Source organism: Lynx rufus, unplaced genomic scaffold (genome assembly GCF_022079265.1).
Source record: "Lynx rufus isolate CCGP_SWC_20201006 ecotype Redwood Valley unplaced genomic scaffold, mLynRuf1.p SCAF_17, whole genome shotgun sequence".
NCBI lineage: Eukaryota > Metazoa > Chordata > Mammalia > Carnivora > Felidae > Lynx > Lynx rufus.
Window position 1 is genome coordinate 49,693,169 of NW_025814831.1, and position 25,949 is coordinate 49,719,117.

The 25,949-nt window shown below is 41.1% G+C and overlaps 1 protein-coding gene across 22 annotated transcripts in view; it reads left to right on the forward strand.

Moving 5' to 3' along the window:
• The window catches only part of TRIM9 (tripartite motif containing 9), a 111,133-nt gene that overhangs the window by 60,437 nt on the left and 24,747 nt on the right, over window positions 1-25,949 (forward strand). For 16 of the 22 annotated variants that reach the window (XM_047079829.1, XM_047079837.1, XM_047079831.1 and 13 more), the window contains exons 2-5: window positions 2,190-2,285; window positions 4,590-4,712; window positions 17,101-17,211; window positions 18,587-18,740. In XM_047079829.1, the coding sequence (XP_046935785.1) occupies window positions 2,190-2,285; window positions 4,590-4,712; window positions 17,101-17,211; window positions 18,587-18,740 (484 nt within the window). The remainder of the gene's footprint in view (window positions 1-2,189; window positions 2,286-4,589; window positions 4,713-17,100; window positions 17,212-18,586; window positions 18,741-25,949) is intronic. The other 6 variants (XM_047079839.1, XM_047079846.1, XM_047079849.1 and 3 more) reach the window with 3 other exon arrangements.

The window sequence follows — 25,949 nt, forward strand, 5'->3', positions numbered from 1 at the left end:
TTTGTGAGCAGGAAGGAAGAAGATGAATAACAGCCAATGTTGATTAATCACGCAGCATGCACCAGAGAGGTTCTGGGCTTTAATCTAATATCTCATGCAATGCCCATAACACCCGAGAAGAGTAATATTCTTCTCATTTTATGGATGAGGTAAAACCATGTGTAAAGTTTGAAAAGCCACTGACTGGCAGAATTTATGAATTTGGATTAGTTCCCTTAACCATTACCCTTACTAGCAGGAGCTTTTCTATTGGCAAGTGCACTAAACCCTCACAATAACGCAACTACAAAATGTTATTATGCTTCCCATTGTTTGCTTTGGAATAACTCAGGCAGAGGTAACTTTCTCAAGGTCACATTTAGTAAGGGACAGAGCCAGAATTTGAACCCTTCTAAAGCCTATGTTCTTTCTATCTCCCCACATTATTTCTATCAAGCATTTGACATGCATATTTTTAAAGAGATCCAGTGCCTAACTTTGTATTTAATAAGGCAGATATAAAAAGAACATTCACTTAGCATTATACTCTGTAGATCTATCCACATTCTTGCAAATGGCAAGATTTCATTCTTCTTTATGGCTGAGTAATATTCCATTGTGTATATATTTTCTATATATCTATATCTATATCTAGATATATCTCCTATATATTCTCTTTATCCATTCATCAATGGACACTTGGGGTGCTTCCATATCTTGGTTATTTTCAATAATGCAGTAGACATAGGGGTGCATATATCTTTCAAATTAGTATTTTTGTATTCATTGGGTAAATACCCAGTAGTGGAATTATTGGATCATATGGTAAGGTGAAAGAGATTAAAAGTACACTTATGAGTACACTTGATAAGCACTGAGTAATGTATAGAACTGTTGAATCACTATATTGCACACCTGAAACTAATATAACACTGTATGTTAACTGTACTGGATTAAAGAGAAAAAAGAAAGAGAAACATTCATTAGACCAAGAGATACAATTTTAAGATTCTTCCCTTTTACTGAAAGGAGAGAGGGATGAAGCTTTGTGTTGGTAAGGAGAGTGGGCTTTAGTCTTTAAAGAAGGTGTTGTGGGAAAGGAGTTTGTCTCTGTAATTTACAGGTGAGATGAAAGGATATAGCAGAAGGAATTTTGCATTAAGTACAATGCTGAAAGTAATGGAAAATCCCAAACAGGAACTTAACAAGGAGTTAATTTTCCCCACAAACAAGAAGCCTAGTGGTAGGAGACTCAACTGTTGTTCAGCTGCTCAATGATGCCAATGGAGCCAGGCTCTTTCTTCTTCCACCCCTCCTCCCTTACCATGTTGGCCTTCTCAGTGAGAGTCATAAGACATCTGCCATAAAGTCAGGAACAGAAGGGCAGAGGCTGTACCAGCCACATTGGTCTCATGTTAGCAGAAAAGCAAGAGCTTTCTCAGACCCCTTCTCACCCCCAGCCATCTTCCACTTGAGTCTCATCAATTAGTAGTATGTCCCATGGCCACCCCAGCAGACAGGGAAGCTGGGAAAGCCAGTGTTTACCTGGACACATGGCCCCCAGCAGAACTGCGTTCCAGATGGACAGGACAGTGTGGAAAATTAGGATGAGAGTCTTCCTTGGTTGAGGAATGGACAGGAGTTAGGGCAACAGGGCTGTATTTGGGAGAAGGAGGGTGACCTTGATGAAAAAAATGTGGTCGTGGGTTTTGTATGTGCCATTACACTGAAGTAGCCCCAGAGCATCATACCAGTGCTCTAACCCTTCCTTCCTTCATCCTGTTCTTGACTGTATTCTTCCTGCCCCAACGCCAGACCAATAGCACTTTGGCCTAAATAATTTTGATAATCACCATATCTTCTGACTCACTTTAGCTTTTAATTTTAAGTTAAGTAAATTATTGCTGAATTAATTAACTAATTCATGAGATGCGGAATTTCCAGGCAGGTATCAGCTGGCGAGGGCCTTTGCAATGACCAGGAGCTTTCACTGCTTCAGAGGAGAAACTTCTCAGGAGCCTGTGGAAGGTGCCTGGATGCCATTAGTACCGGAATCCTCATATACAGATGTTGGCTAACTGCCCCAAGCTCTGAGAAGAGGAATCTGAGGGGCTTGAGAACTCTTGGGTCTTGGATCAAAACAACACCGTAAGACCTTGTTGCTACTTCCTGTGGTTACAGCTCCCTGGCTTCCTTCTTTATCTTTGCAGAGCCAGCTCTCCCAGGCGCTGAACGGACTGTCAGACAGGGCCAAAGAAGCCAAGGAGTTTCTGGTGCAGCTCCGCAACATGGTCCAACAGATCCAGGTATTGGCAGCACCTGAGACAGAAAGCAAACTCCGTGGGTTAAGATGTAGCTGTGTAGCAGGGAGTTTGTTTCTTCTACCTTAATGTGTTGTGGAGAAATTCCAATTATTCTTTTCTGCTCTGTCCCTTCTAATACAAACACACATACAGGCCAACTTCAAACACACCCCTTCTCGAGGTGGTTGTGTTTTGCCAACAAGCCAGCAACACAACCTAGTTTTCCAAATAGTTGCTACCTTTGGCACTAGGGTCCTAATTCTCCACTACTGCGTATTTAGAAAGAGGCCTCTTTGTGAATTCAGAGTCATTATTGTTGAGTTTTTAAAACTCTTCAGGTTCCCAAAACACCTTGCAATAATTATATCTTATCTGATGATAACAAACAGGTCACATTTTCTCTTTTTTCCTTCCTTCCTTCCTCCCTCCCTTCCTTTCCTTCCCTCCTGCCTTTCCTTCCTTCCTTCCTTCCTTCCTTCCTTCCTTCCTTCCTTCCTTCCTTCCTTCCTTCACTCTTTCCTTCCTTCCTGCCCATAGTAATGCTTCTTCTCTACTTAGATACTTAAGTGTTTTCCAACTATGACCCCCCTGGTAACTATAATTTCAGATTGCTTTGTTTGGACACAATGACCCAAAGATCAGCCAGCATTTGAGAGCTCATGAGCTCTCCACTATTGCTAAAGGGAGAAACCATAAACTGCATGAGATGCTTAACAAGTGAACTTCTACACTGTTTACTGTTCTTATGTTTTGAGGTTTGCCTCACAGAAATAACCTTCACTCTGGCCTCCAGTAAATTGGCTTTCCTAGTTAATATTTAACCCATGTCAAAGTAGAATGGTCTTTTTAAAGGTAAGCCAGGCTTTCAAAGCATCTTATATTGATTTCCTCACTCTTTTTTCCATGCATGTTCATGTTAAAACTTTTGATCCCCTGACAATCTAACAGTTGTACACTTTCTTCTGTTTTCCAGAACAACAGAGGTGATTGGTCAGTCCCTTCTTTGCTTTTGCCCTGCACCCCACCTCTTCATCAGAGCAAAGCTTTCCTTCTGCTCTAAATCAGAAACTGCAAGAGGGCTGCCCTCATCCTCCCAATATTACCCTGTGTGGGACATAGAGCCCTCTTAAATGACGTTTTCCAGAGGACTTCTCTGAGTACTCAAAAACAATTGCCAGGAAAGCCAAAACTTAGCATGTAGAAGGCACTAGTCAAGCAATTACTAATATAACACACTACATGAAGAAGATCTTGCATTTAAAAAGTTCTCAAATGCCTATCAGTAGATCCTTATATTAAGAGACATAGTTCTTTATGACTTAGAGAATAAATTAAAATTTGATAGGCTAAGCTGTTCCTTCCTTGCCAGCCCCCTAGAGCTTACAGTTGACTCAGTTGGGTGCTATTTTTTCAATGCTATTCATGTATGTGTGAGTATTCATCTTTCATTTGCTATAAATTATAACTGTCTTTCAGATTATCACTTGACAATCAAAATTACATATATGATTTACTGAAAGGACTATCATTAATGAATGCTTATGATTTAGGGAGAGAATTGCTTGAAAGAAATGCTATAGCATGTACAGATTTAAATCAAGAAAATAGTTAGATCCAACATTCAATGTAAACATCACAGAGAAGCTATAATTCATTTAGAACATGATTAGTGTTCCCCCACAAGCTATTGGTTCGTGGCTTGACTTTTAGGGCTGGGTAGAAGTCAAGCCAATTGTTCTTGACTGTCTTATGTACATTAACTATTTGCTTTCCTTAATGAAAGCAGCAAGTACTTTTCCCATGATTATTCTTATAAAGTTCTATTATCATTGGATTATTGATTAATATTAAAGACCACTTCTGTCCTCTTTCTTCCCTCTTCTCTTGAATTTAATGATTCTTTAACTCTCATGCCTCTATAATACCCCACCTGCTCAGGCAGCCAGCCTCTCTGAATGCCACCTTCCACCATACATAAGCAGACATCTGCCAGCCCTCAGAAAGATTCATGTTCAACTCCACAAACTGAAGCTTTATTTTTACACAATGTAAACTGTGGGTGTGATTTCCTTTTGATAAATTTATTAAGTAATATTTATCCTTTTCAATTTAAAGTGAACACTATCACTGTAGAATGAAATGTATCCAGGTATTGAAACAACGTGAAATGTGCATTGTGGACAGAGTTCCTTTTCATCTCCTTCAGCAAGGATTTGTACCCCACAAATGGTCAGGGGAGCTCTGTCTTCTCCTGCAGCCCAAGGAGACCAGGTGCTTTGCGGCTGAGAGATGTGCTTTCTCATGCAGGAGAACAGTGTGGAGTTCGAGGCTTGCCTGGTGGCCCAGTGTGATGCCCTCATCGACGCCCTCAACAGAAGGAAAGCCCAGCTGCTCGCACGTGTCAACAAGGAACATGAGCACAAGCTGAAGGTGAGTGCTGCTCCATGGGGAGAGGAGAAAGCCAAGGAGCCAGGCTCCCAGGGCCGGGATAGACAGGCTAGACGGGTGGGCCAGATGCCCACAGTCTTGGTGGCCAGTGGCCTGGAGAGCAAGGAGCAAGCATCCCTTCATTCCCCACACACTCCCTCATTTACCTCACTGATACTTATTGAGTGACTCCCCTGGGCCAAGAATTGCTCTGAGTGTAGGCATAATTAAATAAATAAAAATCACTGCCCTCATGAGGCTAATTTTCCACCAGAAGGGATAAACAGTAAGCAAGATAAGTAAGTAAAATACGCAGTATTTAGTAAAAAAAAAAAAAAAAAAAAAAAAAAAAAGGTAAGAAAAATAATAAGGATTAGGGAATGGAAGTCCTAGGAAAGGGGGTTGAAGTTTTAGACAAGGTGGCCAGAGTGGCCATACAGAGGCAAAAGGTATTTTTGAAATGGGAATGGAAACCATGCTTTCCAGAAGACAAACAAGGTTTTTCTTAACTTCTGAAGTGAACTGTGTGACGGGACGGCTACACAGACTTTTGTCATCGCACAGTGGAGTTGATTGATTATGAGTGTGGGCCCTATTGGCAAAAGGATTGGTCCTCCTGGAGACATCTGATACCCCATCCACTCCCTCACTGGAGCAGGGCAACAAGATGTGAGAGCAGGCTGGAGACATGGGAACAACCCCACAGGAGGGAGCCCAGAAGTAGGCAGTCAGCAGAGGTCCACATGCATGGCCAGTAAGCCCCAGGGTAACTACCAGTGGGTAGAGGGTACGGGGTGCACAATGTTGGCCTGACATTAGGGTGGAGGGAGAGGTGAGGTCTGACCACAGGCCCTTTGTTGGGGTTAGGCAGCCAACTTCAGGGAGCTCATGATGTGGGCAGCAGGAAATGGATACAGCCTCGCAGGAGCTCATGAATGGCCCTGTGAGCCTCAGAGACCCCCAGCAGGTTGGGAACAGGCTATAGTCCCTGAAGAATAGGGGGAGGCCCCATTGTTAAACTAATGGGATTCCAGTAGGAAAACCAAGGGAGAAATGAAGAAATAAGAGAGCACAGCTTACAAGATTTGGGGCTCAAGCTTAGTGGCAGGGAAACTTCATCAAACAGGGCCAGTACCCATTTCATGGGTACCAGAAACAAGGCAGTAAACTGGTTGCCAACTAGGGCATGAGACCTGGGCAAGACCCGCAGCAAGACTGGCAATGCTGAGCCCTGAGCAGCAGTCACCAACCTTCCAACTTTATGCCCCAGCCACACACCAGGACCCGGAGCCCCAGGGGGCTCAGCCAGAAGGCAGGGAGCCAGGCAGCAAGATAAAGAACAACCTCTCCCCAAGGAAGCTTAACAGTTTTCTCCAAAAGTAAGAAAACCCCAACTCCAGCTTCCTCCTCTAAGAGGCTCCCTCCTCCACTGCCCACCTGCTGCAAAACACATTTAGAGCCACACACCTGCTTCTTCCTGCCCCAAAGTCAGAGCAATAATGTGGCTGGAATATAAACCTTTCTCCCCTGCCTTTGTGGCTTGCCCAGGTGTCGCTCTGAGAGGGCCTGTGGAACTCAATCAGGCAGGCGGCAGAGCTGGGGCAACAAAGTCCAGAAAGAGCCCTTGAGGGCTCTGCCCTGTGATGAAGTCTGCTGGCCTGACTTCCTGGGTGCTGTATCAGGGCCATGTCTCTCCACACGTTCCTGATGAGGGAGCAGCAGTGCAATCTTATCAAGAGGTACTGTAGATTCCTTGATAAAGAAAATTGCGTGCCTTGAAGTTAAATCTGAACCAGGAAGGAGTTTGGAAAGAAAAGTGCACAGGGCTCTAATGTTCAGAGAGCCTCAGCCTGTTGGCTTAGACAGTGAAGCGAGGCTGGCGATTATAACCCTGCTTCCAGAGATGCCATTGCTGTTTCTTGGTGGTGGCTCTTACTGGAAAACCCTCTTAGGTTCATCTTTTATTTTTTTTTTAATTTTTTTTTCAACGTTTTTATTTATTTTTTGGGGACAGAGAGAGACAGAGCATGAACGGGGGAGGGACAGAGAGAGAGGGAGACACAGAATCGGAAACAGGCTCCAGGCTCTGAGCCATCAGCCCAGAGCCTGACGCGGGGCTCGAACTCACGGACCGCGAGATCGTGGCCTGGCTGAAGTCGGACGCTTAACCGACTGCGCCACCCAGGCGCCCCCATTCCTCTTAGGTTCATCTTAGAATGCACTCAAACCTGATTCCGTCACCTGCTCTGACATTACTAAACGATTGTTGCTATTGCCCTTCATGTAACACTCTTCGGAAACCCAGAACTTTTATTATTATGGTGGAACTCAGAATACCACTTGAACCACCGAGAGCCACCTAAAATAAAACCACAGCTATCTTCAGGAAATGAGCTGGACAGCTGGATTTCCTCTCTAAATAGTAGACCAACCGTTTTAGTAGGTAGCCACCAGATTTTAACTTGTTCTCAGTGGAAATCTCTTTTTTAAGACATTTCAGACACTTTCTTGGTATCTTTAAGCAGAACGCAGTGAACCATTTGTGATAAACCACATAGTGACTGTAGCCGCAACTCCAGGTTTTCTGCGTGGGAGAGACAAAAGGGCAGTGACCTGGACAGAAAAGGGAATCAAGGATTGAGAAAGCATCACTTCTCCATGTCAAATGGTAGCAGAGGGGCGTGAAAGCCCCCCTCCCCCCAGATGCCTCTGCTCAGTGCTGCCTCTGCTGTAGGGGACTGTGTGAAAATCAGTTAATGGAGGGACTGCAGAGGAACCTGGTAACCTGCCCCAGCAGGGCACAGCGGTGTGCCCGGAGACACTGAGCAGCAGCAGCTGTCTGCTCGCATTCCACCCTGCCCTGGGCGGCGTTCCCTGCCCCTGATCCCATAGGGCCACAGAAACAGGAGACAGGTGGCTGGCTGTCCCCCACGGCAGGAAAGCTGTTCTGTCTTCTGTCTCGAGCGATTTGTTTCTCTGCTGTTGCCAGTGGATTGTATGTCACTGCTTCTAAAAACAGCCAGCAGGGCCGACGCCGTGACTACTGATGCAGCCTCCAATTTCCCTCCCTCTGCTTTTCTCCCTCCTGCCTTTCCCCTTTCTTGTCATTTCTGTTGCTCCTCAGATTTGTGAGAAAAGACTGGCCTTTTATAGACATGGCTTGCCAAGCACAGTACTTCTTTCTGTCTTTGTTGGCTAACCCATCACTCATAGTCCGGCAAGGATAATCTTATGGTCTTCCGCTTCCCTTTGGCAGAGTTCTCTAGGGGCCCTGCTTTTTGCTGACAAAGAGGAGAGTTGTGTGTGTATTTTTCTGGCAACTTTCTCTCCTTGAGCAATCCAAAAGGCTAAGGATGCTGGAAAGTGAGTGTGTATAAAGACAGTCTTTATAATCTCCTCATGCCCCTCTCTGAAAGCACTGATTGCTTGAGCAGATTGAATAGTTCTGGTTCTGAGGCAAGCTGGCGCTGAGAGGTAAAGGGCCCAGATTCTGTGTCACAGAGAATGGGGTGTGAGGACACACTTTCTCACTTACTAGATGTCTAACTGTGGGCAAGCCTGTGGCTCAGTTTCTTTCACCTGTGTGTACAATCGGGTCAGAAGCAGTCATCACATCATAGGAAATTGCCAAGCACGTTAGCACAGTCCTCAATAAATATTAGCTATTATTGTTGTTATCATATAGAGAGAATGCCTGGAAACCTGGTATCACTTAGTAAGTACACTGAAGAAGTTCTCCAAGGGATTGACTTTCCATAATACTAGAGAATGTGGTGTAGAATTAGTCTATACACAGGCATGATTGTCTCTGGACCTAGGAAAGTGGCTTGAGACATATGTATGCAGCTGTGACCGTATTTGAGGAATATTGTTTCTTAATACTATTCTTTGGTTTGAAAAAAAAAAAAACACTGGGAGCCACATTTCTATTTTCAGGATGTGGTGAACTAATGAAATGTCAGAAAGCTCCTGACGGGGGAAAATTGCTTTTGAGCTTCCAAGGGATATTACTAACTCATGTTTTTGAGACTACTTGGGTGATATCCCCACAATAAGCACGGTAAACCGGAACCCCTGGGTGTCTTGTTCAAACTACATGTTTTTTGTTGTTGTTGTTGACAAAATGTGAGCAGGGGAGGGACAGAGAGAGGGAGACACAGAATCTGAAGTGGGCTCTAGGCTCTAACCTGTCAGCACAGAGCCCGACATGGGGCTCAAAACCATGAACCAGAAGATCATGACCTGAGCTAAAGTCAGACACTCAACTGACTGAGCCACTCAGGTGCCACATGAACTATATGTTTTGTTAACATCCTTTCTGGGCCTTCTTGACCTGAATAGGAACTTAGAGTATCCTCGCCATCTGTGATCCTCACAGGGAATTTGTGACAACACTGAAGTGTGCCATTAATGAGATCTGTGCTTTTCTCGGGAAACTGACGATGTCATTTTTCTTTTGGTAGGCCCAAAGAAATATCAGAGAATTATTTTTATTTATGTAACGCTCAGAATTTGAAGTAATTCCACAATGATCTTAAATACATACTTGCTCCAGTATTTTAGAGTAAATTCATATGTGTGCGAAACGAAGTGACAGGTTTCTTCTTGGTCACCTTTCAATTCTAAGATTCTTTGGAAGAAAAAAAAGTTATAGTTATTCAAAAATATCCCCCCAAAAATCTAGGCTTTAATTTCCATGTGTGGCCGGTAAATGAACGTACCAACAAAATCATGGAGCAAGAGTGCTGAGGGATAACGATAAAGTGTACTGTTTTTACAGCAGCCAACACATCCCAATTGTAACTATACACAGGTTTGATTTTGAATCCAAGTGTACTGTTGGATCTTGTTAGAATCATTCTCATTATGGTGATGATTATCTTGGTTGTTATTTACCATGTATTGCCTATCATGTTCCCATTATGTTTATTAAAAAATTATACAGTCATATCATTAAGAGTACACATTTACACTAGGGATATTACCGGCTTGTCGAATTGCTTACTTAAGCTATTTGCCATTGTCTTAAAACAAACAAGTAACCCTTTGATTTAGATTGGGGTGGGGGATGGGGAAGAAAGAGAGAGAGAGGGAGGGAGGGTAGAAGACAGACCTATCCAAGCCCACAAAAATTTGTTTAAATAATCAGATATGATTTAATGGGCTACAGACTTTACTAGAAAGAAAAATCAGGGTGCCTGGATGGCTTAGTTAGTTAAGTGTCCAGCTTTGGCTTAGGTCATGGTCTCACAATTCGTGAGTTCGAGCCCAGCATCAGTCTCTGTGCTGACAGCTCAGAGCCTGGAGCTTGCTTCAGATTCTGTGTCTCCCTCTCTCTTTCTCTCTCTCTGCCCCTCTCCTGCTCATGCTCAGTCCCTCTCTCTCTTTCTTTCTCTCTCTCAAAAATAAACATTAAAAAATTTTTTAATAAAAATAAAAGAGAAAGAAAAAGCAACAAATTTAACCCAATAATCATCACAATCCCAGTAAAACTACTGGCAACAAGTTCTGTTAAGTCCATTACAGTCAAGACATTTGGAAAGATCGGGCACACCAAAACACTTGAAACCTTTGACTGCCATTAGGAGTCCAACCCTAAAGTTTTAATCACAATCATTTTTGATTATAAGCCTATCATTAAGGGGGAATTCATTTGGCAAATTCTGTGATCCTCTGCTTCCTACCACGTAGGAGCAGAAGTCACAGAGGGACAATACAGAACAGAGTGCCCAGGGTGCCCATGGAATCACCAGGCGCCACACACACAGCTGGAGCTCACCAAAGCTACGGGACATACTTCTGAACACCCCGTACCCGCTTTGGCAACGTCCATGAAGGGCAGTCACAGACCTTTGATGCCCTTTGCCTGAACCCAGACATGAGTGACATTCCTTACCTCCAGAGGGCACTAAACACATACTTTGAAGATGACAATCTAGTGAGTTTCCCTGAGCCTCACAGCCTAGGAAACACCACATTGTATGCATCACTTCCACCGCGGGCGAGCATAGTGTCCTCCCCTGTGGATGGGTCCGCACCACCATGCTTCTGTCTCCAAATGACTTGTGTTTCCTCACTAACTTCTCTGTACAAGGATGTAGTATTCTACGCACTAAGAGCATGCTTTCTTTGCATATTCCACCCAACGTTTATTGATGAGGCTATTGGTGACATTTACATTTCTGGAATGGAAAGTTCACAGTTTTGCTGTTAAAATCTCAAGCCTTTCTCAAAACAGGTACATGTCTTATTCATTTGATAGGGCTGAATGATCCTTTTCTTGATGAAAAACTCAAAGCCTCAAGAACCTGTCTTTGAAATGATTAGTTGCCAATGTGGGTAATTAATAACACTCGTACAGAAGAGTGGTACCAAAAGAAAGGGGAAATATTTGCCTCTAACCATGTGGGAGAATGGTGGCATATGAAAAATTTAAAAAGCTCTTCCTTAATTTAAATGCCTCTAAGTAACTGAGAACAAACTGAGGGTTGATGGGGGGTGGGAGGGAGGGGAGGGTAGGTGATGGGTATTGAGGAGGGCACCTTTTGAGATGAGCACTGGGTGTTGTATGGAAACCATTTTGACAATAAACTTCATATATTGAAATAAATAAATAAATAAATAAATAAATAAATAAATAAATAAAATGAAAAAATGAAAAAAAATAAAATAAAAAATAAATGCCTCTAAGTGTCACTGAATATACTGATAATATAGAAGATAAAATTCTACCCTAGGGGGAGAAAAAGAGAATTCATTATTTTATGAGCTGAACCTCGTGGCCAAAGCACTTCACCTGTAACTCACAAATGAGTCAATTCCAGGCATTAGTCATCTTGCTTCAGGAATGATGGTGCATATAGAAATTCCCCTCCACTGACCAAAAGGACCTGTGAAGAATACATTTTTCAAGCTTGCATCTTGAAAGTACTTGTACCTTACATTAAAAAAAAAGAGGTTACTTTATACTTGGGGGAAACTGTTTTAAACTGTGATGGGAAGGGATATATTTAAGAACAAATTTCTTAAAATAGGAGAGAGAATGTTAGTGTTGACTTAGACTAAAAATTCATTAGTGGTATCTCTCCAGACTCCAGGACAAACGAAAATACTATGAGTGAAAGTATTTATTAAAAATAAGAAAGAAAGAAAGAAAGAAAGAAAGAAAGAAAGAAAGAATTTTAAAGAGCCATATGCAAGATGGGAGAGGTGAACAGAGGTAGAGAAAGGGTATCGAGGTCAAATTGGATAAAATAAGGAAATTCACCCTAATTGGCTTCAGTTCTTGCTGCTGGTTGTGTTACCTGAGCTGAGTGGAGGGAGGAGATTGGTCTACTAGAGATGGGATGGAAAAATGTAGTTGTAGATAGAACAAAATCTTACACTTATATACTGTATGAGCTTTCGTGGATTGCTCTATGCTACCAAAAAAGTTCAAGCATTCAGAGGGAATGCTCAATTCCCCCTTTCCAAAGTGTCAGTGACATGTCTTGACCCAAGGAATGACCTTCATAAATTTGCCACTTAGCAAAATAAAGCCGTTCAAGCAAGCAATAAGACTTGCCATCCCGAACAGATGGGGACTGCTAATAAAATGGTGAAAGCCTTCTCTGAAACCATGAACTAAAGATTAACTCATTGTCCCAGAGCTAGTTTAGGCTTTACTGCAGATGAAAGCAGGAAGATTGTTTCCCAGTCCCTATTTGTGTCATTCCTGTCACTTGCACATTTCCTTCCTGAGAAAAGGAACTCTTAACTCCGGCCAGCAGCAAACATGCTGCCAACGGTTTCTCCGGAGCATCCAAGCAACTGCACAGAAATGTGGAACCCAAAGAAAAAGTGACACGGCCTCACTTCCTAGGGATTGTTTTCCATACAAAAATATAATGTAAAATAAATAATAATAGTAAATAGTAGAAATAACACAGAGTGAAGAAGGTAACGAGAGAGCTGATAAAGACACACAATTGAAGAAAAAATATTTATACTCTTAAAAGATCTAACTATTTGGCTAATTTCCATAAGATGGAAAATCTTGCCAAATTCAAAAACTAGACGTCAATTACAACACATCCAAAAGTACCGCCTCTGGGAAACCTGAAGTTTAATTTTGAGTAGTGAATTTTTAAATAATTTTTTTATGTTTATTTTTAAGAGAAAGAGAAAGAGGATGTAAGCAGGAGAGGGGCAGAGAGAGAGGGAGACACAGAATCCGAACGAAGCAGGCTCCAGGCTCTGAGCTGTCAGCGCAGAGCCCAACGCAGCCACAAGCGATGAGATCATGACCTGAGCCAAAGTTGGATGCTTAACTGACTGAGCCACACAGGTGCCCCAAGCAGTGATTTTTATCACTGGCTACTGTGACCATTGTGAAGTAGTTGATTAACAGGTAAAATGATGGACCCAAATCCACTGTTGCAACAGTGGGAGTTGAGAGCCAGGAGCTCAGGAATAGTGAGTCCTTCCAAGAAGCTTGAACCATGGAACACAGGAGCAAATGGCAAATGGCAATGGCAAACCCCCACTGAAACTCACCAACTCTTTGGCACTGCAACAATGAAGTTTCCTAAGAGTAGTCAGACCCAACGCTCAGCTCCTTTGGCGTAAAATAAATCTTACTTGAGAAGAAATTTGTAGAAGCAAACATAGAATTTTATGAGGCCTGATTAATGTATTTATTTCAGCTTTTCAGTCATAAAATTATCATTGATCTGAATGCTCTGGAAAGTAAATACAGCAATTCAAGTCTATTTTGCTTCAAAAGCTAACTCGCTTTGGGTTACAATGCCCAGACCTAATCCGTGCTTGTTATTCAGACTGGAGCACCAGTCACTTCTGCACAGTCCTAGGACAGATGCCATTTGGTTGGTGAATGATGACTGCTGAGGTTTCTGCTAGCTAGAGGCGTTGATGCACTGGCTACCAAAATATAACAACATTTTCTGAGAACAATTTAGTTAAGCCTATTATAGCAGAGAGAAGTAGCAGATTAGCTTTAGGTCACCTGTCCTGCATTTTTTGTTTCACTTATGGGTGGGGTTTTCTCCCCACTAAGGAGTAGAAATTTAACCTTCTGTTAAAAAGGTTAAACTTCCCGTTTAAAAAATAAAATAAAATAATTTGCATTCCTTGAGCAGAATACTAGATGCCAGAAGAAAATAAGTCAACCAGTGAATTTTAAATTTGATCTCCCTTCTACCTGTCAAAATCAGTCTTCACATCAAAGTTGGTTTCTTTCGCCAATTCTGATAAGGAGATTTTTAAATCCTACATTTTATTTTTTGTTTTTCTTTTACTAAAATTTAAAAAGTGATAACAAATCATCTGTCAAAAAATTAGGAGATTCCATAGAGCCAAAACAATCGTGTAAAAGGAAAAACTTGGAGTTCTCACACTTCCTGTTTACGTAACTTACAGCAAAGCTACAAAATTCCAAACAGTGTAGTACTGGCATGGAAACAGACATATAGGCCACTGGAATTGAATAAAGAGCCCAGAAATAAACCTACACATATATGGTAAAATGATTTTTGACAAGGGTTCCAAGACCATTCAATGGGGAAAGGGCAGATTTACAACAAATGACACTGGGAAAATTGGCTATCCACATGCAAAAGAATGAAGTCGGGCCATTACCTAACACTGTATACAAAAATTAACTCAAATTGGATCAAAGACTTAAATGTAAGAAGTAAAACTATAAAACTCTTAAGTGGAAACACGGGGCAAATGCTTCACAATGCTGGATTTGGCAATGATTTCTTGGGTATTGCACCAGAGGCACAGGCAACAAAGGAAAAGGTAGACAAAAATGTATAAATTTTGTGCATCAGAAGACAACAACAACAACAAAACCAATTAAAAAATGGGCAAAAGACTTGAATAGACATTTCTCCAAAGGAGATAAAGTGGCCAATAAGCACATGAAAAGATGCTCAACATCACTAGTTATTAGGGAAATGCAAATCAAAACCACAATGAGCTACACTTCACACCCATTAAGATGGCTATTATTATTTAAAAAAAAAACAGATAGTGATATGTATCACAGGGTGTGGAGAAATTGGAACTCTTGTGCACTGCTGATGGGAATATAAAATGGTACAGCTGCTGTGGAAAATGGTATAATGATTTCTAAAAAAAATAAAATAAAGTAGAATTATCATGTGATCCAGAAATTTCACTTCAGGATATCTACCCAAAAGCAGTGAAACGGGGACTTCCACAGATACTTACACAGCCATATTCATAACAGCTTTATTTACAATAGCCAAAAGGTGGAAGCAACCCCAATGTCCATCAACAGATGAATGGATAAACAAAATGTGGTGTAAACCTGCAATGGAATATTATTCAGTCTTACAAAGAAGGAAATTTTGACACCAGCTACAACATGGGTAAACCTTGAAGACATCATGCTAAGTGAAACAAGCCAGTCATAGAAGAACAAATATTGTATGATACTGTATTATCTGAGAGTCCTAGAGTAGTCAAATCCATAGACACAGAAAGTAGAATCGTGGTTTCCAGGGGCCAGGGGGGGAGGGGAGAATGGAGAGTTATTGTTTAATGAGTACAAAATTTTAGTTTGGAAAAATAAAAAAGTTCTGGAGATGGACGGTGATAGTTGCACAACAATATGAATGTATTGAGTACAATATGAATGCCATGTAATTATCCAATTAAAAATAGGTAAAATGGTAAATTTTATGTTATATATGTTTCATCACACACAAAAAAATTAGAAACAAAGACCAGCAATAATAAATGGATGAATTGTCAAAAAATTAGGAATTTAGGGACACGTGGGTGGCTCAGTTGGTTGAACATCCAACTCTTGATTTCAGCTCAGGTCAAGATCTCACGGTTAGTGGGACTTGCCCTGCATGGGCTCTGCACCAACAGCCCAGGGCCTGCTTGGGATTCTCTCTCTCTCTTCATCTCTCTCTGCCCTTCCCCTGCTCACACATGCATGCCTGAGTGTGCTCTCTCTCTCAATCTCAAAATAAATAAATGAACTTTTTAAAAATTAGGAGGAATTTAAATGTCCAAAAATAGAGGAACAGGAATGATTAAATAAATGATGATAACCCACTCAGTGGGATATTTATGTAACCAGTAACATTTATTGATGGTGGCAACATGTAAAATGACTATGGTATAGTGTTAAGTGGGAAGGAGGTAAAATTGTCACATATTACGATTGCAACTATACATATATCTAGCTCAAGGATAAAACCTGAAAGGAAATATCAAAATGCTTTAAAAATCTGCAGTAGAGTGATGAGATGATTGCTTTTTTGTCTAGTTTCCAATTGCTTTTGAAAGTAAATGAAATATCCTTTAATGGAAGGTGTATAATCAAAACTGAAAAGAAGGAACAAAGAAAAAGGTTTTCAATAATTAATATTAAAACTCCTTTTAGTTATTATTTGTAAAAATCCAGAAGGCTGGATATTTCTGAAGCTTTTGCAAAGTAGTATAAATATCGAGGATGTAAGCAATTGAGGTTCCTAGAAAACTCTTGTTCAACTCTAGCTTCAGAAACCACTTCAGGATTTGGGTCACTGAGCAGAGGACACAGAAAATGAACATCTTTGAAGAAAGAAACTTTTCAAGGACTGTCATGTGTTTGACACTGGGCAAAGACAACTTCCCAGAGGCAGAAACTGTATGTTCAGAGAGAGGCCTTTCTAGGTTAAACCAGACTCACAGCATGGTAAATAGAGAGCCTTTAAAACTGCTTTCCCAAATGAGGCAGTGATTGCTTCTAAGTGGGTTATTCTCAAAACTTAATTCTGCATCCGTCTTTCTCTGGCTTACTTGTGGTTATTAGCTCATTGTCTTTCAGCAAGTTTCACCTTTAACCCCACCCCACCACCCCCTCAGGAAAAAGAATCAGAATGAGAAGGAACTGGTTCGGATGGTGACATCTGCTCTTTAGAAGAGACAGGCACAGGGTGGGAGCAGGTGGGTGACTGTTCCCAGAACAGAAGCTGCAGCCACACCTCGGGTTACGCAGCTCCTTTGTAGACTCCCAGCGACCTCCCACTTAGAACAGCTCACAGTATCAGCTTCCCAGAAGACGGAAAGAAGGGGGAATTAGGAAGACGTCCCTTCAGGCACCAGAGTAACCAGCTTCCTAGGCTTCCACCATCTGCATGCCTTTCTGATGGGTCCTGTTGTTACCAGTTCCTGTAATAAAAGCATTTATACAATCTGTCTTCTGGAGCCATTGTCCACAGCAGACATTGCCACAAAATATTCTCATACATTTATTCCATTCCATGATGCTCTTGGAATATGGTTTGAAGACGCTTTCTAATGTCCCAGTTTGCTTCTTTTTTACCCTCTGCCATTTTGGACCACTCTGTTCTCTCATCAACCCTAGGTGGTTCGAGATCAGATCTCTCACTGCACAGTGAAATTGCGCCAGACCACAGGTCTCATGGAGTACTGCTTGGAGGTCATTAAGGAAAATGATCCCAGTGGCTTTTTACAGGTGAGTGCCAGCTAGTTTCTACTTCAGATTCTCAATGTCCCATGAGACTGAGTCTCCGAAGCCAGGGTGGACTCCTAACAGCCCTTGGAGAGCAAGGATCCCCTCCACAATGAAACCCACCTTCAGACTGCCATGCATATATGGGTGCCAGCAAAACTCCATTGACTTCTTGGAAGCCTTGGCCCTCATGTGCTACTAGATTGAGCAGCGCGTGGGCTTTTTAAAATTTGTTTTTGCTCATGTTTAATCTTGAAAATGTAATTCCCTTTAAGTTCCCCCCAAAGCAGAGCTACTGACTTGCCTAAGAATTGAGTCCCTTTCCACTAATTTCTTGGACAATTTGGTCAGCTAGAAATGTCTAAATATGCAAGTCTTCTACCTTCTTGACAGTTCCTACTGGCCAGTTATTCAGTGATTTCCTAAATAAAGTGAAGGTTTTTCATTGCTTGGATTTCTCATGATTTCTTCAGTATTGTTTTAATGAGATGTGATGATGTCAGCTGAATTTTACTTAAGTTTTGATCGTAATGATTAAGGGACCTTGTATTAAGGAATACATAGATTATCCTTCCAACTCACATTCTGTCAAACTGTCCAAGAATGACAGAGGGAGATTAAATACAAGAAGTGGAAGAGTTCTCTATCGAAGAATAAAGTGATACAGTCAGATGATCTGCTTAAAGTGTAAGAAATTCCACTTTACAGATTACCATATGCAGCCTCTCTACTATTTTATAAAACTCATTTCTGGAGCACCTGGGTGGCTCAGTCGGTTAAGACTTCGGCTTGAGTTTGTGGGTTTGAGCCCCACATTGGGCTCTGTGCTGGTGTTGCAGGGCCTGCTTGGGATTCTCTCTCTCTCTCTCTCTCTCTCTCTCTCTCTCTCTCTCTCTCTCTCCCCCTCTCTCCCTCTCTCCCTCTCCCTCTCTCTCTCTCTCTCCCCCTTCCCCACTTTCTCAAAATAATTATTTCTTATTTCTCAAAATAAATAAATAAATTTTTAAAAAACCCTCATTTCCAAGTTTTGACAGGAAACCCACACCTCCTCTTAGAAACTTAGGGTTGTTGGTGCTTGTAGGATTAATTGATCACCAACATATTATGATCAGTCATAAATAGCATGAGCATATATCCAGGATTTTCTATTAGAGCAATTAATAGCTGCTAATTATTTCTAGTGGCCCCCTCTGACTCACAGAAGGACCCAGATTTGCATGGGTCACTCTTATCAGAAGAGACTCCTCACTGCCTACCCGGAGACAGGAAGGGTGTGAGTCCCAAAGTGGTTTGGTAAAGCTCCCGGAGAGTGGAGGAGCAGCATTCTGTGTCCAGTGTGGTGTTATATTTCTTAGGCTGTGGTTTTTGATGTGATTAGATTTCTGACGCCCTCATAAGGAGAGTGCACCTGACTGAGGATCAGTGGGGGAAAGGCACGCTCACTCCCAGGATGACCACGGACTTCGACCTGAGTCTGGACAACAGCCCTCTGCTGCAATCCATTCACCAACTCGACTTCGTGCAGATGAAAGGTATGTGCCTGCATCTCCCTAAACAGAGCAACATCCTGGGTGGATACTGGTGCTTGAAGCAGGATCAAGGCTTTGTGCCAGATTGCTGCAAAAAAAAAAAAAAAAAAAAAAAAGGCAGCTGCCAGGTTTATGAATCGCCTAAGGGGTGAGGAAGTAAACACACACACTTCTGGTTAATGGTACAGAAATCTAGAGTGGCTCCTCTCTTATCACATAAAGGAAATATATGGTTGTAGCAGTGGGACCTAACTCTCAGAAAGTCAGATAAATTCAGATAAACTCAATGCTTGCCTCTTTGAGAGTCTTAGAAATTTCACAAGCCTAATATCAGGGGATCGCTGACGTTAAAAAGATAAGGAGATAGAGACAGCATCACTGTACATAAATAAAATCTTGTTACAGAAAGTAACCCAGTTACTGAATCAAGGCAGTTGAGAATTGAAGGGACTGCTTCCACGTGGATAGGTAGTGAGCAAATGGCTGAGCATGAAATCAGTGGGACTTTGAGAGGATCCCAGTTGGCTTGCCAAAACTGATCAGGAAAATGCAAGCCTGGTTACCGAAGGAAAATGAAAATTTGAGACAAGTTTTAACTTTTTAAACTTGTTGGCTTATGTGATACAGGGATATGCAAGATCTCTCTGAGATTTTTTTGGGTGGCTGAGGGGAAATGCAAGTACCTAAAATTACTCTTACAAAGAAAAATAAAAAGCCAACCATGCAACAATATTTTTATGGCTGTGTAGGTAATATCCATTTGGACAATATTCTGACTTCTTTTTAACTTTCATTTTGCACTATTTATACATTCACAAGAAGATGCAAAACTAGTAAGGAGAGGTCCAGTATACCCTTAGCCCAGTTTCCATCAATGGTTCCATCTTGCATAACTAGCATATCAAAACCAGGAAGTTAGCATTGGTACAGTGTATATGTATGACTCTGTGCCATTTTGTCACAGAAGACTCATATGACCACCGCTGCAGTCAAGATACAGAACCACTGTATCACCACAAAGATCTCATGCTACCCCATTATCACCATACAGTCATACCCATGCCCCTCCCCTCTGTCACCTCCAATCCCTGGATTCTTCTGTTCTTCATCTCTGTAATTTTGTCGTTTTCTAATATTTTTTAAAACTGAAGAAATGTATTTGCCCTCTGCTTTTCCTAATTTAAGCATCCACATAATAAAGGACTTAGAATCCAGCACTTTAAAATTTTCAGTTTTTTAAGAAAAATCTACATACTTCCTTTTATTAGACAGAAAACCGTCTAACCCAGCAAGTTTTAAGGCTATACGCTTGTGGCTCCCATCATGCAGCTAAACTCATCCCTGTACCTTGTACAAGTACGTCTCTTATCCCTTTAATAGATTTTTGCTCTTTTATTTTCAGTTTTCTCACTTTTTGTTTAATATGTATGGCTTTGGGATGGTGCCTTCATTAATTTTTGGAGGAAGTACTATAAAGATTGTAAATAAAAGCACTTTGGTGCGGTAATAAAAATGTTTAACCTTTGCCGACTGCTTACCAAACCGAATAAGTGCTTCGCGTGAATTAACTCAGTTTATTCTCACAGCCCTAGTATGTAGCTGAGGAAACTGAGGCACAGGAAGACTGGATAACTTGCCTGAATTCACACAGCTGGGAGTGACAGGGCAGAGATTCCAAACCAGGGAGTGAGGTTCCGGAACCTCACTTGTCCTCATTATAACACAACTTCCAGTTTGTGTTATAATGTCACTGTGTAATGAACTGGCTTCTTCAAGGAATAACTGAATTGCTCTCTTAAATTTCAGAAATTTAATTTTTTGTTACAGCGAGTCTTTCTTACTGTTGAAATTTTTTTTCTTTCACACCCACATGGTGACCTGTGAAATACAGCCATCGGAGTAATATAGGGAGCCCCGGGTAAATCCCCCTCAATCAGCCTCTCTCTGTATCCAGTTCTCCCAATAAGGTAAAATCATTAAAAGGTTATGTCACAAAACAGCTCAGGGGAGAAAATATGTCCCAAAGGGCAAGAGAAGGGCTTTTGGTGGAAGCGGAAAAAAAAAATGAACCAACCCAATTAGCCTTGGTGATGGAACAGGTAGAGGGTAAAAGCCTCAGGGCTTTCAAATGCTTTCATTGCCTGACCGAGCCCTCTCCTCCCCCATTTGCTGTCCTTCTGAATCACGCCCATCTGCCCAGAGTGGAGTCCAGGCCAGTTGGCAGGATGCGAACAATTGTGTTGGGAGTGAACAGGCCCTTCATCTGGTATGGGAACTGCAGACTCGTGTGCTGTGTGTCACAGACCACATTCCTAAAGCAATGTCACTCAGTCACATAAAGCTGCCTACAGAAATATGCGTGAACGTGGCTGTGTGCACACCCCACTAAAGTCTGTACACACGGGAGAGAATACCAAGCACTCTAAAGACCAAAACGCAGAACACAATCACAGCAAAAATTCACCTGGAACGCAAAATTATCCCAAACAGTTATTTCTGAAGTTCATATAACAGGCCATTTGGCATGAGACTGGATTATTCCATTTTCCTTTTCTTTTTAACACTTCCTATTAATTTAATTTACTTCTGATTAGTGTCCTTCTACAGAGCTCATTTATATGCTTTGCTTTGTGCTCATTAAGTTTAATTAATTCAGTGAGAGCCAAGTCCTCTATAGACTCTAAATCATTTTTACCTGTCAGATGTCTTTGATGGAAAGAAAAAGCCAAAAGGTCATGAGGCAACAGATCTTAGCTAGCTATAGTTAAAACTACTCCTACCGGCCTTTTTGAGATCTGTCAACATACACAACTGTGCCCAGTGTAGTGTTAGACATTTTTTTCCCTTAGGCTCTTCTTGGTCAGTTTAATAAACTGCACTTTCACAGCTTGTCAGTAAAAATATCTCAAGAAACTGTACCCCAGAATCCATGCACAAATGGCCAAAATTTAAATAGCATTGAGAATGGTGCTAAAGTAATCTGACCATTGATACAGTACGTGTACTTACTAATATGTTTTCTAATAGTACTAAGTGGATTACAGAAGAAAGTTAAAAGATCTTCAAAGCTACTTAAAATATGCATTTAAACTTATGACTCAAACTGACAACAAAAATATCTGTTTATTCCTTGACTAAAAATTTTGGCATCTCTCTGGTTTTGAGATTTCATCTCAGATGCCTTTTTGTCCCTTGATATCAAAGATAGGTATGTTGCTGGTTTTTAAATGTTTCTAGTTGGGCCAGCAACTATTCAGCAAGAATGCACTGCCTAAAATTATTCTCGTAGCCAAGGATTTAACTGATCTGCTCTTTCTTATTCTACATCGCCCTCAAGCAATTGAAATCTAAGTGGAGGGGCTCCTGGGTGACTCAGTCGGTTGAGCTTCCGACTTCGGCTCAGGTCATGATCTCACAGTCTGTGGGTTCGAGCCCTGCATCGGGCTCTGTGCTGACAGCTCAGAGCCTGGAGCCTGCTTCATAGTCTGTGTCTCCCTCTCTCTCTGACCCTCCCCCGTTCATGCTCTGTCTCTCTCTGTCTCAAAAATAAATAAACATTTAAGAAAGAAAGAAAGAAAGAAAGAAAGAAAGAAAGAAAGAAAGAAAGAAAGAAAGAAAAGAAAAGAAAGAAATCTAAGTGGAGAATGCCAGAACCTTCTTTATTCAAACATCTCCAGAAAAATATTAGCCCAGAATTGTTTTAAGTGTACAAGGTATCCCAAGGTTCATGAGTCAGTACTAAAATGAAATGCCAGCATGTTCATTTTGAACCAGGATAACACAGTGACCTAATGTTTTCCAAGCCTTTTTAGCACTTAGAGCGATGGCTGTTAATCCCTTAAGTGCCTCTTTTCACCTAAGAACACATTTATCTTCATTAACTCATGTTGAATGTAAAAGCCTTGATTATGCACCAAGGTCATGGGCAAGGTCAGTGTGATGTGAACAGACCCTCTTATAAATCATGGAGAAAGAGCACCTAGAGGTTTGTTTGGTGGGGATAGGGTTGAGCACACATGCTGACTCCCATGTAATTTGTTCATGCATGTGATCTGTTCATGGTTTGGAGGCCTGAAATGCTTGTCCTCAAAACCTACGTTCACATTTCTCTTTAACAGTGTACGAATGAGAGCTTTGCAGAAATGGTTTGTTGTCCCTCTAAAGTCTATATTTTACTCAGATGCCACTTGTATAGTTCAGCTACCGTAAAAAGGAGTGACAGTCCACCAAGGATATTCAGACAAGATGATTCAGTAGACTTGCATTCCCAACCACTGTAGCTCTTATGGTGAAATATTTTTCTTTTCTTTCTTTCTTTCTTTCTTTCTTTCTTTCTTTCTTTCTTTCTTTCTTTTCTTCCTTCCTTCCTTCCTTTCTTTCTTTCCTTCTCTGTTTCTTTCTTTCTGCAATTTTTTCAAGTATAGTTGACACACAATGTTACATTAGTTTCAGATGAACAACATAGCCATTTGACCAACTGATACATTATGCTATGTATGGTGAAATATTTCCTTAATTATACCAGCAAGTCTTGGGGAACTTTCTCATGGATGTTACAGGAAGCAAAAAGAAACATTCCTCCTGGAATTAGGCTGGGGACTTCCCTGTAGTACACTATTACTACACACGGGTGTAGTGCAATTTAAACATACAGCCCCTGGAGCCAGTCTGCTTGGCTTCAAATCCTGGCTTTCCCACTTAGGTAGAAGCCATGAAAACTTTCTGTGTTTCAGTTTCCTCTTCTACACAATAGACATAATAATGGTACCCATTACTGTCGGGGTGCTGTGAAAATTACACGAGTGACTACACGGAAAGCCTCTCACCACACTTTCGGGCATTCAGTAAGTGCTCGAAAAGCAGCCCCTGCCATTATTTTTCATGTCCAGTGCGGGAGGCCATATGTCCTCACATGTCCTCATTACAGTCCTATGACCTTTCACAGAGGAATTCTGCCTAGTTGTGAGTGTTCACAATCTGAAGGATCTGGAAAAAAAAATTAAATGATTATAAAAAAAAAAACGTAAGCCATAATCTGAACTAGAATAGCCATTTGAAAACTTTAAGAAGACACTGTTGCAGAATTTCATTTTGAGCCCAGGCTCCCCTAGTCCCCTTCAAGAAGGTCAGTAAGAACAGCTGTTCCTTGTAACTAAGAAGAGAATTTTTAGCCAGAGGCTTCGTTTTTTGGTTAACAAAAATGCTAAGCAATAGTCTTCTGATCAGGGCAGGGGAAACTAGTTCTTTAGGAAAAACATAAACATCCAAGAATGATCGTGAAAGTGTTAAGATTGAGATGGCTACAGCAGCCCAGTGATGCAATTTTAATAAAATAAAACTTTTCTTAGAGTTCAGCCCAGGAACCGTGATGCTATCCATTTCCAAAACACAAATAATAAGTTAATTTGAAAATACTTTGGATTCTTATAGGCCATTTGTTTTATACCTAATAAAGTGAAATAGGGTAATATAACACCCACTATAAAATCTGTTTTGCTAAAATGTCAGCTTTCGTCTTTACTAATGAGGCTGTAATTTTGTCACATTTGCCTTTTATATGCAACATCACTTTGGAGTAAATAAGGAAACAGAAAAAATAATTTGAAGCACATCGAGAAATAGATTTAGACATGCAAATGTTTCTGTGGTCCTTCATTTTCCTCTCTCTCTCTCCTCTCTCTCCCTCCCTCCCTCCTTCTCTTCCTCATCTTGATCTTTTGTTTGCTTATTTGTTTAAATCTGGACAATATTAAAATCTAAAGATTAGTGACTGGTTAGACTTTTTATTATCTTTCTGGTCTTTTAAAGTGTATCCGCTGAGGATTACAAATGAAGTTCCCATGTTTTAATTACACATGACACCATGTGTTTCAATTAATCTGTTAATTATACCTATGCCTATACAAGGAAATCTGAGTTTCTTATCAGAGACATTGCAAGCATTTGCATGATTCAAGTTGAAACCATCTTGTGATGTTATTCTTTGATTTGAAAATTGATGAAATGTAAGCTGCCTGAAACATGAACAAAGGGAAAATGAAGACTGATAGGGCAGCTAATGAAATAAAGGAAGTGCAAGGAATTATTTTATGGTAGGCGCTGATTAATGAGGATAACTAACAGCAAATATCCCTGGGGAGAATCATTCCATGTCTCTAGAAGGCCTTTGAAGAACAGGTTGATCAAACTTATTATAATCTACTCCACTGTTAATATGTTAAAATTTATTGTTTTTATAAGCAAAAACCTTTTAATGACAAAGTAGCTCCCTAATACATGATAACCTAAAGCTAGCCCTCCAATTACAACTGTTAGGTGATGCCTGTTTATATGTAGATGATCATGAGGAGTTACATCTTTTCTCTCCTCCCCTTCCCATCCAGTCCTGTAGTCTATTTCTTGAACAAGGCAATGAATTCATTTCCTCTCCTCCATTTCCAGATGTTCTGGGACCTCCGAGGCTGCAGAAGCCACTGGTCTCTCCTAAGACCAACCGAACTCCATGCCATTGAAACCTGAAACGTGATTTCCCTTCCTAAACTCACCACCTCCATTAACTGCTCATAATTTTAATTTAATTATGTTTGACCTAGTCACTCAGGCATGGTTTTATTGTATCTCAGTCTTTTCTTAGGTATAATTGACCTGCCTCACCTTCCCATTTCTTGTGTTATGGTCACTGCCTGTGTTTTCTAGGTTGTCTACCATAGAAACTGCTTCTTAAACTGCTATTAAATAAGCCATCTTTTTGGTTGAGGTGATGACAGGGAGCATGTAACTCAATGCGTGACACAGAGTCCAATCTTGGTACAGCATACCAGGTGCCCTACAATTAACATTTGTTCGCTTAAATGTCCCTGGGTGTGGTCCAAACTGTTCCCTCCTATTGTTAAAGTGCTTTAAAGACTAATGTTTTGTTGCTGAAAAATATTTGAAGCAGTTCATAAAAACATTGTTTCCAAATACATATACTGAGTTTATATATTAGGAACTGGGATTATGTGTTACCTAACGTTTCCACGTCTTTGTGTCTAAAGCCTCAACCACTCTGCAGTTTTAAGTAATAGAAAAGACTCTCGGCTCAAAATGGGGACAGGGGCATGTTGTGACTAGTAATACTGTGGCAGATTCTCACAAAGTCACGAGGACACCTTGACCCTCCCCTGCCAGGCCCCTTCTGCTCCCATACTACTCTCCAGGCTCACAGTTGGC